This window comes from Rhinolophus sinicus, chromosome 16 (assembly GCF_057876585.1).
Source record: "Rhinolophus sinicus isolate RSI-liver-muscle chromosome 16, RSI-T2T, whole genome shotgun sequence".
NCBI lineage: Eukaryota > Metazoa > Chordata > Mammalia > Chiroptera > Rhinolophidae > Rhinolophus > Rhinolophus sinicus.
In genome coordinates, this window is record NC_142516.1 from 29,633,150 (window position 1) to 29,646,870 (window position 13,721).

General features: G+C 38.8%; 1 protein-coding gene across 2 annotated transcripts in view; it reads right to left on the reverse strand.

Moving 5' to 3' along the window:
• Positions 1 to 18: 18 nt before the first annotated feature.
• NCBP1 (nuclear cap binding protein subunit 1) overlaps positions 19 to 13,721 on the reverse strand; it is a 36,244-nt gene continuing 22,541 nt past the window's right edge. For both annotated transcript variants that reach the window (XM_019729179.3, XM_019729180.3), the window contains exons 15-23: positions 12,426 to 12,529; positions 10,106 to 10,228; positions 9,561 to 9,663; positions 8,424 to 8,517; positions 7,609 to 7,712; positions 5,615 to 5,729; positions 2,544 to 2,672; positions 1,844 to 1,957; positions 19 to 547 (exon numbers count right to left, since the gene is read on the reverse strand). In XM_019729179.3, coding sequence (XP_019584738.1) covers positions 434 to 547; positions 1,844 to 1,957; positions 2,544 to 2,672; positions 5,615 to 5,729; positions 7,609 to 7,712; positions 8,424 to 8,517; positions 9,561 to 9,663; positions 10,106 to 10,228; positions 12,426 to 12,529 — 1,000 coding nt within the window. In that variant the 3' untranslated portion in view covers positions 19 to 433. The remainder of the gene's footprint in view (positions 548 to 1,843; positions 1,958 to 2,543; positions 2,673 to 5,614; positions 5,730 to 7,608; positions 7,713 to 8,423; positions 8,518 to 9,560; positions 9,664 to 10,105; positions 10,229 to 12,425; positions 12,530 to 13,721) is intronic.

Sequence of the window (13,721 nt, forward strand, 5' to 3'; positions counted from 1 at the left end):
AATCATGAAATACCAAAGTTTAAAAAACATATTTTTAGTTTTATTTCAGCCATGTTAGGTTCTCCATCTGTGAAAAGCTATGCTACTTGATAATAAACCCACCAGTTCTATATACTACTTTGCCAACTTGACCTCTAGTGTTTCACATACCTCAGTTAATCTTTTGCGCCTTAAGGAGAAAAAATGTAAGAGAAAAGTTGTATCTGTCACGTGTATAACAGAGCCTATGGTCATCATCACATTATTATCATTAGGGAACATTTGCTTTTTAGGGCAGTTACAGATAATCAATGCCATATTTTTCACTGTCCTCTCCGTTTCCTTTGTAAGTGAAAGGATGCTATAAGAAAGCAAGCATTTAAAACCATCAAAAATAAAACAAATTATTTTGAGATTTTTTAAAAAAATCTTGACATGAGGGGAAGGAGAGGACTTAGGCCTGCAGGGCACAGAACTGCTGGAACACAGCCAGGATATGCGGGTCTAACTCGGCAGTGAAGAGCAGGTTCTCCAGGGTCACCATGTACTGCTGGATTATTTGGTGATGCTGTGGACACAGAAAAGGGGGTGTCTGGGTCAGGAGAAAGCACATGAACAGTCTTGCAGAACATTCTCCTCAGCAGCCCCCCAACATTATGCAATAATGGGAAGGCATAGGGAAAAGCGGTCATGCTGATGGGAATAAGGGCCCCTGAAAAGCCCCAACATTAAGAAAAGGTAGAGGAAAACGGGATGTTCAGTAACTTTAAAAACAAACCCAGTTCTGAGCAGCTTCTATGAAATGCTTCAAGGTAAGCAGTGCCTGCTGCTACAACTACCTACCAGGTTAAGCTGGGTCTCCCCTAATGAAGACAGAACACGAAGTATGATTTTTTAAAAAGTAACCCAGACAGGGAATAACCTAGGAAGAGTTTAAAAGAAAGGGGGGAAGGTGCTGTATGTTACAAATAAGAATAGAATAGCACAGTTGTTACTGTTAAGGATTAAATCTATGGTCCCTGAAATGTAAGAGAAAAATATGGAATCATTTCCTTTTGTTTTTGGCTACAACATTAAAATATCTCTTTGCAAAAGAAAAAAAATTAACAGATCACTGGTTAATTCTCTAAGTATTCCACAAAATAAGAAACCCAAACTCCATTTTTGTTTATCTTTTAAAAATAGCTCATCTGACTTACTAAAAATACTAGTGACTTCTTGAGCCTAAGTGGGAAAAAAGTGTCAGAAAATGATCTCTTCTATGTGCACCTTATAACCTGAATACACCCTGAGAGCTCTACAGAACTAGGGGCTATTTTAATTGGTAACTAAAAAATCTAGAATTTTTTTTGGCAGCTTAAAGAACTATTTTTTTTGTATGACTTCTAATTTAATCACTCTTTTTAGAATAAACAAGGATTTGGGGTGTTAATTGTCTGAAGAAACAAAGAATCAGTTCTCGTTCCTACCAATCTTGAACTTAAATTTGGCAGAGCAGGTGCTGCCTTTTGGTTTCTATAACGATCTCGGTGAACGTGCCCTTGCCTCTGGAGGCTCTTCATCATCTGCACGGGAGATTTTAAGGACCTTTATAAATGTAATTACTGTTCCTTTCGCATTTTCTCCCTCTACATTTTGTATTATACCTAGGCTTTCTAGCAAAAAGAAGGACGGGTAGGAGTCTGAATGACAGAACCAATTTAAGCCTAAATATTCTGATGGGCAACACTAGGCACAAATGGACACGAACTAAAAGGCTTCCAGGTACTATATAACCTCCTGACAAATTTGGTGATTTAAAAAAAATTGGGACATCTCTGTGGCTGAAAATAGTGATGTTTATCTAATCAAGCTTCCCACAAACCTGTAAAAAGATCTGCTGGAGCCGCTCTATACAGTTCTTGTACCATGGTGTTAGTACACTGGTCCCATCAGTTTCACATCGTACTAAGTGCTCGGTCAAGATCATGATAAACCGCTGGAAAGAGGGTACAAAGTTAAAAGGATGTTAGACAGTGAATTCTTTAGAAAGAATCACATTTGACCAAGAGACCACAAAGGTATTGCTTGTTTCCCTGTCTTGGTGTTGTGTATTCCTAACTTTCATAATTCAGTACATACTGTCAGTCTAGAAAGGTAGACCAGTGATGTGAGTTGGTACATTCTTTTTGCCAATATGCGAAGACCTTTAATGTTTAGATTACTTACTTCACTGAGACATAATCAAAAATGTTAACAGGAATCTATGGACAAAAATGTTCAGGAAGGAAAACAGTCATCAAAATGATCAACAATTGGGAATAATTAAATGAGAGCAGTACTTAACAAAAACATCCCCATTTTATTTTTAAAGCATGGAGAAATGCTCACGAGGAATGCTACGTAAACAACACAATTTGGAGGTATATATGGTTACCTTCAAGTAGTGAGTTTTTATTTCCTTTGTAAGTTTTTATATTTAATTCTTTTATAAATGTGAATGTATTACTTTCATAATTAAAAATATTTTTTTTAAAACAAATGTATTGTTTCTTTTTACATATCAATGTCCCACGCCAAGATACCTGAAATATGACCAGGAAGAGGTTCTTCTGTTCACTCTGAGCAGACTCCACCTTTTCCTGTAGTCTTTCTATTTGCTCCTCCAGAGCCCCGTCCTTCCTGTCACTGCTTCTGTCATCATCATCACTTCGCTACAGAATGCAAGGGAACGAAAGGAAAACATCTCTTAGAATTCTACTGTCTGAAATCCTCTCAAGTAAGGGGAAGGATTTTATTATGTCCGGTCAAATGCTATCCGAAGACTTGTATTCTACAGGGAAAGTACCCCATCACCCACACATACACCCAGAAGTCCTAGGGGTACTAGGGCAGAGAAATTTAGTGGCACTTGTCTTGGATAATGGCAGTGGGAGTGTTTGCTGTAAAGCAGAAGTGAGTTATGCCTTTATAGGATAGCCCGATCAGGGAGGAAATGTGTGTCCTATTGTTTTCCTCCATTTAAAATGAAAACAGCTTTGAGCACCATGAAAAATAGAGCTGACTCTTTGTTATTCAGCATAGTTATACTTTCTGAAGTTACTGAGAATCCTGAATTAGTGAATACTGAACCACTGCTCCAAGGGAAAACAGGGTTAGGCTCTTGTCAACATTTTCATCAACTGATCAATATATAACCTTGTGTTAGGTATGTTTCTATTTAGTGGTATAGTACAGTATTTCTTTATACTGAACACTAGCTGAGAAGGATTTAACATCTCCCTGACCCTCAGGAATGTGACTAAATAGCTTTGACTTTCAGTATCACAAGAATGCTGTCCACATTTTTTTCATCAGTTGTCATCTCATAAATCCATAAATTTAGCTCCTTTTCCATCTTTTCTATTACTTTATCACACACTACAGATGTTGCTTTAGTACTTGATGTACAAATTGGTGAATTTTCTCTGCCTCTATTGGGTGTATATTGTTGATTCATGAACACTGAGCTCATGACCAACAGCACTGTAACTCATGCCTGGACGAAGCTTATCTAACACACGTTTTCCCACATCACAGCCTTCTTGTGCTGAGGACACTAGACAGCCAGCCCTGCAGGCCTACACTCGGGGCCATTTTAGACAATGAAATTACCAACAAAGAGCCCAGCATACACTGTGAAAACAAAAAGCACAAACATGAAAAATGTGGCACTAATGCAAACGGCATTTTTTTATATAGTAGCAGAACTGAAACAAGGCCGGTGATTGCCTTATTCAACCTCAGCTGGGAACAAGCTCACTGCTCTGCACATGTCTGCGAATGACTGGGAAAGCAGTGTACTGTTTTGGGGTTACAAATAAATTTTAGTGATTAGGTGAGATTGTAAAAATAGAACTTGCAAACAATGAGGATAGTATATTCTTATAGCTCTGCTATTCTTTATTCAACAAAGTAGATGACCAATAAAAAAATCTGACAGTGCTTTCCAGTCATTAATAAATCACTATTTGACCATTTGAGCAGTAACAACAGGGCAGCTTGCTAATCTTTCATCCCCTAAGGGGTCATTGTTGAAAAACTGGGCAGGCCCTTACAGCTCAAGAGCCACAGGCTGCCCATCCTTGCAATAAGGTAGAAATGGCTATGACTGACATGTAGTAATTCACAGCAGATTCTTTAAGACCCTGCTGGCAACAATGGGCTCAATATACCCGTTAAAGCAAGCTTTAACAATTTCCTTCTAGCTCACCTTGAAGAACTTAGAGCATTCGCTTAGGTGTTTTTGTTTTTTCTTAAGGCAGAAGGAAGGCATGACTTTACAGATACGGGAGCAGGCTGAGAGATAACTTTCTTTCCCAGTGTCTCACAGCCGGCAAGTGGCAGAGCCAGAACCTGACTAGGAGTGTTACATACCAAGGTCCTTTTAGCAAGAAAGGAGGCATCACCGTATCTAGAAAAGCTGATTTCTTTGTAGAGCACCCTCTACTGGTAAGGTCTCATCTATGATAGCCTCTTCCGCTCTTCAAACAAAATGATCAGAAGCCCCCACTGTTTTTCCAGAATTCTGCTTTTATCTCTAACAGACCATCTGTCGTGGGGTCTGCCTTATTATGTTTTAGGCAAGTGGGCACATGCTCGTCTTTTCCTACCACCACACTAAGGCCAAGTTCTAGAGTGCCGCTGCCCAACAGATCTGTGGGCAATGAGGGAGCTGCTACACACATCCGTGCTGCCCTCCACAATAGCCACTGGCCACATATGCCTAGTGAGCACTTGAGATACGGTTAATGTGACTAAGGAACTGAATTTTAAATTGCATTTAATTTTAATTAAAGTTACATGTGGCTATCGGTTACCGTATTAGACACCACATATCTAGAGAATGGTGTGTCATGAGGGAAAGTTTCTGGAGTTTGACAGACCTGGGCCAAATCCTAGCTCTGTCACTTATTAGCCATGTTACTTTGCACAAGTTATTTAACTTCTTTGAGCCTCAATTTATACATGTATAAAATCGGGTGACACCATTTACCCTGCAGTATTTTAGGTATGTTTCTATACATATATCACGTGTATATATGTATATCTGTAAGGAGACTGTAGAAGCACTTGAACTTGCTATAGTTCATATCACTCATTAAGCTTTTCAACTTTTACTCTGTTAAGTAAATATGTGTAACACTGGAAGACAGCATCAGGAAGAATCCCAATACTATTAATACTAAGTCACAGAATACAGCCAGCTCACTGCTTCCCCCCAAAATGGCAAAGTCCTAAACTTATTAATAAGAGAAGTAGTCTGCAAACCTGGGAATGAGTGCCTCATCCCTCCCTGTAGTTCTGGCAAAGTGCTAAACATGAACAATCTTTTCCCTCTTCCCTCTTCTCCTGCCCTTTTGGGAGTGACATCAAGCTGATCCGGAAATGGCCAACTGGAAAAGTAAGGTCTGTGGCTTCCTAAACAGGTTCACCATGCCGTATAACTGCAGAGTGCAACAAATCCCCAGAGGTCCTTCCTTTTCCTCTCTGCAAAGAGCTCTGCATAATTTGGCCTCAGGAAAAACTAGTTCTCATCAAGGTAATGAACTCTGAATATTCTCAAAAGTTTCTGGCATCCCTTTTTTGACCATTTATGAATTGACACAAGACTTACCCGTTTGTGTTGCCTTGCGAGTTTTTCTTTAGCTTCTTCTAGCTCTTTCTGGATCTTCAGAACGTGTTTGTTCATCTTACGAATTGTGGAGTGCAAGATTTCCCAAACAAATAATCTTAAAGTAAAATGGCATTTGGTTACTACTGTAGGTTAAACTATGCTTACAGAAAATAAGACCTCTCAACTTTTATAATCTACACATTCTTAAGGTCTGATGTAGCCTTCCGCTCTAAACAGAATTAGTCAGATACGTATGTCCAGCAATGCTTAAGCATCTATCTCTAAAGAGACTCAGGTGAGCTTCCTGAAGATGGTACTTGGGTCCTTGTCGTTTTTCTTATTTCTATCCCCTACTGGACACACATTGAAGGCACGTGTACATATTCATTGGAATGAAATGGCAAACCAGAAAAAAACATTAACATAAGGAACAAAAATACATGTTCGCTCTTCTAAGTTTAAACACTAAGTATTGGAATTTTCTTGAAATGGAAACCTAATCTGAGGCTTATTTTGCATGCTTTATATTATACTATTTAGCACACACTCAGCTATTCTCTTGGAACATTTAAGAAACTCATTAGTTGATAATAGCTATCAACTGCTGGACTTTTAAGAACGAGAAATGTTTATATGTCAGCTACCTTACCAACAAATTGCTAACGTACCAGGATCACCTTGTAGGTGCGTTAAAATGTTTGATGCATAAAGGCTTTTTTTTTTTTCAAAGTGGCTTCTTAACTACTTTTCTGTCTGTAAAGTAGGTCTCCTAACCCCAAGACATAGCACAGAAGAGTACTTCCTTCTACAAATTGTCCAAGTGGAAGACAGTAAAATAATCTGTTTACAAAACTCAAAGTCTAGAATGTGAGCAGACAGGCTGAAAGAGCAGAGTACTTTAACTCTGGAACGGGTGCTCAGAGGCTTTCTAGTGAGAAACAGTTGAGCTTGGTGTTAACAGAAGGAGCTCTTGGGCAATGTACCCATTCAAGAATGCCTGTGCTTGAATTCTGGCTGTGCACTGACTTGTGTGACTTTGGGCAAGCTACATAAGCACCGCAACATTTCTCTATTTTGTAAAATACAGACAATAATGTAACTCCCTGTACAGTGGTGTTGTGAAGAGTAAATGAGTTGCAAGTGTCAGTCACTCAGGATAATGGCTAACACAGTTAGGTGGTCAGTTTGCTGAGAGTTTGCAAATCTAAGAATGTCTTTCCGTTGCTTTCATCTGTGAATGCCAATTTAGCTGGTATGATAACCTCAGATCCCACTCTTTCACCCTAAGGACTCAGTTTATTTCAGACCAGTGTTCTCTGCCCGTAATAGACAGAATGAAGAGGATAAAGATTGTGATGGATTTCTATGTCTTTACAAGTAATTTTCCTGTTTCCTGTTTTGTGTCAATTCCTGCTGTCCCAATCCTGATCAATTATAAAGACTGGGGACTTAACTTCATGAATAAGAACCAAGCTTAATGAAAAGTCTCTTTCCTTTAGGGTCTAGAATGAATCTTCTGCATAAATCTAGGACCTTTATGACTGAGGGAAGACCTCCCTTCCTCACAGGCATCCAGGTGCCCCCTCAGCATTCCTCAATCTCCAAGGATGTGTACTTAATCTACTGGCACTTTGGTTTCTCCCAGTTCCTACTGTGCATTCCAGGTCTCCAATGGCGTCTGCAACTCTTTCCGATGTCCCATTGTCTAGCTGAGACCCTGACACACATTTGAGAGTCTAGATCTTTACCAACATTTCTACTTGACTGCTTGAGTCCTGATTCAACTTATTACATATGTGTCCCTAAGAGATGCTACACCTGACTGGCTGTATTTCCATTGTCCAGGTATCTTTGCCAAGTCTAGTCCTAACAGACTGGACCATTAATATATTAATAGCAACCTGGTTTAGACCAAAATTTGGAGCTCGTATATAAGAGACCGCATGAAAACCAATTCTTAGAGAATACAAACTTTGTAAAGTAATTCACATTACCTAGTAAAGTCATGAGATAGTTCTGAAGAGAAGATCCAATTTGCTACTGCAGCACAGTTAACAATCTGTGTACGGATCATCTTGTCTACTAGAACAGCAATCATCTACAATGAGAGAAGAATTACTAGGGCAAACCACACTTATGTGTAGGCCACATGCTCCCCCTGCCACAAAAGTAAAACAGAAGGGTTGTGAAATTAATTTTCAGTGGCTATGGAACGATCAATTTGACCAATAGGTCTTAAGATTTATTTTGCCTTCTGCTTGGCTCTGGGACATATAGTAAGAATACTATACCACCAATAAAGATTGAGCAAAAAGAAAAACAATGGAAATACTTAGGATTTTAAAAAAATTTTAGATAATACATACAAAAATATATAATTTCCACTGAATCCATTCCATTTCCTAAAATTTAAAAATGTGTTTTATCATATGTCAAATATATTCTGAAATTTATTTTAATGCCTTTAGAACATAGAAAAACAATAAACTGAGGTTGAGAAATCTGGAGCTTTTTTGTAGAAATTGATAACTACATAACTACTTCGTACCCAATTAGTAGAATCTTCAATAAACAAGTATTTAAAATGTGTTAAGATATTACAGTCCCAAACCAAATCATAATACTTGCTCTTTAAAGAATAAATTAAGCATCATCACTTCCACAGCACTAAAAAAAATATATAGATTTTAAAACCACTCTATTGAAGAGTCAAATTTCATACTTTACAAACTAAAAGAATGGTAATAATTGCCTTATTTGTATACTTATACAATTAGAGTCTCAACATGTCTAATTAAACAGTTTTTACCTGTGGATGGTTCCTCCAGACTTCAAACATAACTCTTAGAACGTGTAACTTTCCTTCATCACTTTCAGCTAGGGTTTTGAAGACTTCATGAAATCTGTTGATAGTTGGGGGAAAAAAAATACCAAATATATACTTATTCTTTAAGCATTTTAATGTTTCAAAGCCTTTTCAATGTTATTCAATTTGCAATGCAAAATAACCAGATGTTAACCATTAAGGATATAAAAGGTATGATTAGGAATTCATAGTTTGAATGGCATTTGTCACAAAAATCTTAAGAGATTTACAACATACTATCGTTATCTCAGGACTAGTTTACTGTGTATCTAAGACTACATAAGGGATAAGGAACCAGTTCTAAACATAGGTGATGTATCTGACTGCACCTTCTACGGGAACCCTGCAAGTAACACAGGGACTTGGAAGCTGAGACGGGAAGAGGAGCCCAGTTTCTCTGCTTGGATGGAGGACTATCCATATTCTTTCTTCAGATGCCAACCTTTGGGTGGCTCCCAAAATGTAGTGGGCTCTCATTTCTGCTTACCTTCCTTTGGAAGATGGCTAGACAGGGTGGGAGCTTCTTGACTGTATATATGACTGTCCTATGAACCCAAGTTTTTCACTGGTTTCTCTAAAGTCTATATGAAAAAAATGTACATTCTATGTATATATGCAAACTGTACATACAGACTGACAGAAGCCACAGGACCAGGATTTTAGCTACCACAGACCAAAACCCGCTATATTAAATTATATCATAATACTATTAAGATCTTCGTATTCAACAATTGTAGGTAAAAATTATGACAGGGGTACCTTGGTTTTCGAACGTCTCCATTCATGAACATTTCGGTCTATGAATGCTGTAAATTTTATGGATCTATGGTATCATTAGATAGTAAAATTCATGCTAACTCTGCAGTTTTAGGGGTTGATTTTAAAGGTCTGGAATGGATTAATCCATTTTGCATTACTTTCTATGGGGAAACCGTGCCTCGGTTTTTGAATGTTTCAGAACTCGAACGGTCTTCCGGGACGGATTACGTTCGAAAACCGAATTACCACTGTATTCCATTGGTATCTACCAAGCAAAGTTCTAAACCCTACACAAAGGGTGTGTGTTCCTGTTTCACTTACTTTGCAAGAGCACTAAAAGAGTGGCTGAACGATTTGGCTGCCAAGTGTAGCAGAGTCTGCATAAAGACCTCTATTTTTAATGGGTTAAAGCTGAATCCTTCATCTGAAAAATATTCCACAGTAAGAAAGTTAGAAAAATGTTAAGTATAGCAATTCCTTGGTCCCTCCCCAGAAGGCTAAACAAATGCCACGTTCACATCCAAATGGTAAGTCAGACAATCATGTAACCCCTTTGAGTACCGATAGACAATAAAAGATCATCACTGATTTTAAAAACTCAGAATATAAAACTAAGCATAACTCTCATTCTTAATATTTTGGGAGTTTCCCTAATTCTTCGATATAATCCATTTGTTTACGAATACCACAGACTTCCTCGTGCATCTCTCTATATGGGGGGAAGACACTAAAAATATTAACACAGAAAATACATTACTTTAGGAACATCCAATGAGATTTAAGAGGAGCTCGTGTTGCCCAAGTTATGTTTATGCTTTAACCTGGCCTACACATAGTTCCACTCAAGACATATTTCATTCCCTTACCGTCATCATCATCCTGGTTAGGATTCGGTACATCTTTCAGAATTCTGAAGATTTCATCATTGGTTGCTTTACTTTTAAAGGCAACAGCTAAACAGAGGGCAACCGAATGTCCAGGAAGAGAATCTAAGCACAGAATGGGGGAGAGTAGATTAGGTTTTAAGACTATCTTGCAAACAGTTAAATAATTGAGAAACTTAAAGTTCTTTCAGAATAGAATATTAATCCGTATAAAGATAACCACATGTCGAAGTTCCATTTAATAGGTCAATGGCTTTTCACCTAAAATAAGGCATGAGATAATTCTCACATACTTCCTTAAGAACACTTAGCTAACTGAAATTCAGAGTACAGGGGGTGCTGATCTCCTCAGGGATGGGGAGTGAAGGGAAATGTGGTTATAGTTACAATTGTCCTTTGTCAGTCCCCAAATCCCTAGGCTTTTGCAAGCTGAAAAGCTGAGAATCAATGTATTTCTTTCGTTTTTGCCAATTCCCTTTTCCTCCCCCTTTTCTGAGATAGTGGAAACTAAGTTTGGGTTTGAACAAGGTGAAAGCTGCCAACTTCAGACAGCTTTTTTTTTGAGTCCATACACTTGCATCCACGTAAGCCAGATGCTTATGTGCTGCAACTCCACGTATTTACTACTGTAAAATCTGTGCTAGTATGTACTGCAAGGTATCACCAGATCAATTGGAAATCTATTTTTAATGTAAGATAGGCAAAGAGGTAACAATTTAAAAAGCAATCCTGACATAGAATATGAGTTACCAAACACTTGGAATGAATAAAGCAAATTACAACAGGTCACTCATGCTGTGTGCTTTTCCTTTAAAGTGGGAGAGAAAATAAGTAATGAAAAAAGAATCCCTGTCAGTAAGGAGTCCACATTTTTGTTAGGGAACCAAGGTATTCACATAGGAAGCGGCCAAACAGCAACACAAACTGGCTTGCCAGAGGTTAAAAAACATTCAAAGCAGTGAAGCTTGTGCTAGACCCTTGAGAGAGAATCGGGACCGGAGATAGAAAGGGTTTTCCAGCCTGGAGTAACGGCACAAAGGCAAAACCAAGACCCAGGAGAACGGAAAAAACAAAAGAGGCAGTAGGCCTGGCTGGAGTAGAGGTCCATGTAGGAAGAACTGACAACTAACAAAGCAGGCACAATTGTTAGGAGGTCCCTAAATGTTTAGCTGTTTCTATCGGATAAAAGAAAGCTCAAGGTTCAACAAACGTCTGTCTGAGCTCTTTGATATCAAAAGACTGTATCTTAGGATTCTGAGCCAGTACAAGACAGAACTCCAGACTTGGCACCTGTAAGTGCCCCGTCAAGTTTGGCTCTTTCAGGAAAGCACAGTGGTTAACAGTGTGGCTGCTTAGTCAGTAAGCCTGGATTTGCACCTGGGCTCTAACACTCAGAAGCGATCTCACTCTGGCTTTACCTCTTTGAAGCCATTTCCTCGTTGTAAAACTGCCACAATGAACATACCTATTTCTCAGCGTTGTTTTAAGGATTAAGTGACATCATAACATAAGAAATGTACTTGGCACTGGGACCCACTGAGTTTATTTCAAGGAAAACAGATGTAGTCTGAGGTGTAGGAAGAGAATCAGAAGTGCAGTATGAGAAGGCAAGGGAAAGGAGCAAGTTTCAGAATACAAAGAACCACACAACGTGAAACAGAAGGCTCACAGCGGAGCCAAGTGTAGTGCCATCTGAAAAGACGAACCTGGAAAAACCCCACACTTAACTCTACCAGCAATCACCAATGTACACCTTACCTTCACTAAGTGTAAAGCACAGAATGACGTACCGAATTATTGTCCCTCTGATTTATTTTGTAATGTCAGAAATGATGTGACCAAAGAGTAAAAAAGCCATGTTTAAAAATGTACTTCTAAAGGCTTATTTCTGGTCAAAACAGTCTATGAGCACCTGTGTTCCCACACCTGAACTGGTATCAGATGATAATTCAAGTATTTTCCATCACTGCGACAAATACACATTTCCATTTTACTAAGTTCTGGCTATAAATTCATCTTGCTATGCTTAGCAGCATATTTAAAATAATGTCATGGATATAACATAAACAATATTGAAGGAAAAATTTACAAGCCAGTAATAACAATGTAGATTACATACAATAAACCTACAAAATGACAGGGCAAATAGAACAATAGTGGCTAGTAACAGATCACCTTTCAAACAGAGAAATTATAAACTCGAGGAAAGAAAAAGTTCACTTTCTCCACCTTAAATAACTGACATTGGAGAATACTTGCATTGATACTTTTTAAAGACAGAGGGATTGTTTTTATTACTTACTACTACTTTCATCTCCATACTTGTAAATGCAGGTTGGGTTTGCAGGACATAGAGCTGAGAAGGTCGGAGGAACAATATCCAATATACACTGATGGTAAGACAACCTACAATACAAATAAGAGCCTCAGAAAACATCACTCATCAGTTCCATTCTTTGGTAACATCCAACTTATCCAGAAAGTCACAATCTCCAACAGTCTAGACTCAGCTGACAACCAAATAAAAGAAGAACTAGTCCTTTAAGCTTTTGTCCATATTAGCAAACCAAAACTCTGGCCTTCTTCAAAACATAATGGTTTGCACTGAGGTGTGGGCCAGTGGGCCCATCAGCCTGGTGGCCAAGGATGTGGGGTGGTAATGGTGGGGCGAAGGAGACAGTATGCGTTGTGGGGAGGCTAGTTATATTGTAGCAAATAAAAACACACTGAGATTATGGGAGTCAGATTCTTACTGCCTGAAAACGTAGTTAGAAACCAAGGTAAAAGGGAATGCTAGAAAAAATGAGATGCAGCGTTGGAATTGGAAGGATTCACACACCTAAGTGAATATAAAAATGGTTACAGACATATGTATGTGAGTGTGTGTGCTTATATTCACTCCCTTGGTCATTCCAGAGGGCAAAGAAACAATGGCATCCCAACCGTAACAAGCACATCAAGTGTCCAGATCTTGATTCCTAAACACCACACTCCACTGATAGAAACTTGGGCGCTTTGAATAGAGATGATTCCAGGGGAGGGGCAAGGAAACACAAGATGAGACTGGAACACCTTGCGCCAGAAATGGAAATGTTCAATGAATGGAGGGGGGGACATTAAAAAAGAAAGAAAAAAGAAGACACAGGAACCACAAGGGGGCTCCCAATGGACAAATGAGGGACAATTTGGGCATCAACATAAACAAGGCTGTGACAGATTATAACCCAACTGAAATAGAAATCCTCTAGCTCCCACTGATAAACATAGGAATAAACAAATGGGTGAAAAAAGAAAGCTTTTTTTTTTTTTTTACAGTAGAATGCCAACTAATCAGAAAGAATGGAAAATGAGAAACAGTCACTTGGAAATCATAGTGGTGGCATATAAAAGTAGGGGCTATCAGTGGAGGTTTGATGAAGAATAGTACATGAGTGTAACCTCAGAATGCTTCCCACAAAATAATCAATGACCAAAGGAAAAAGGGTGAGTTGAAGGTGGAGAAGCCTAGCGGACGCTGACGTGACCAGGGGATCAAGGTTAACACGTCCAGGCGTGGGATTCACGCGCCTCTCGGTGTGACGCGCTGAGAAAGGCGCTG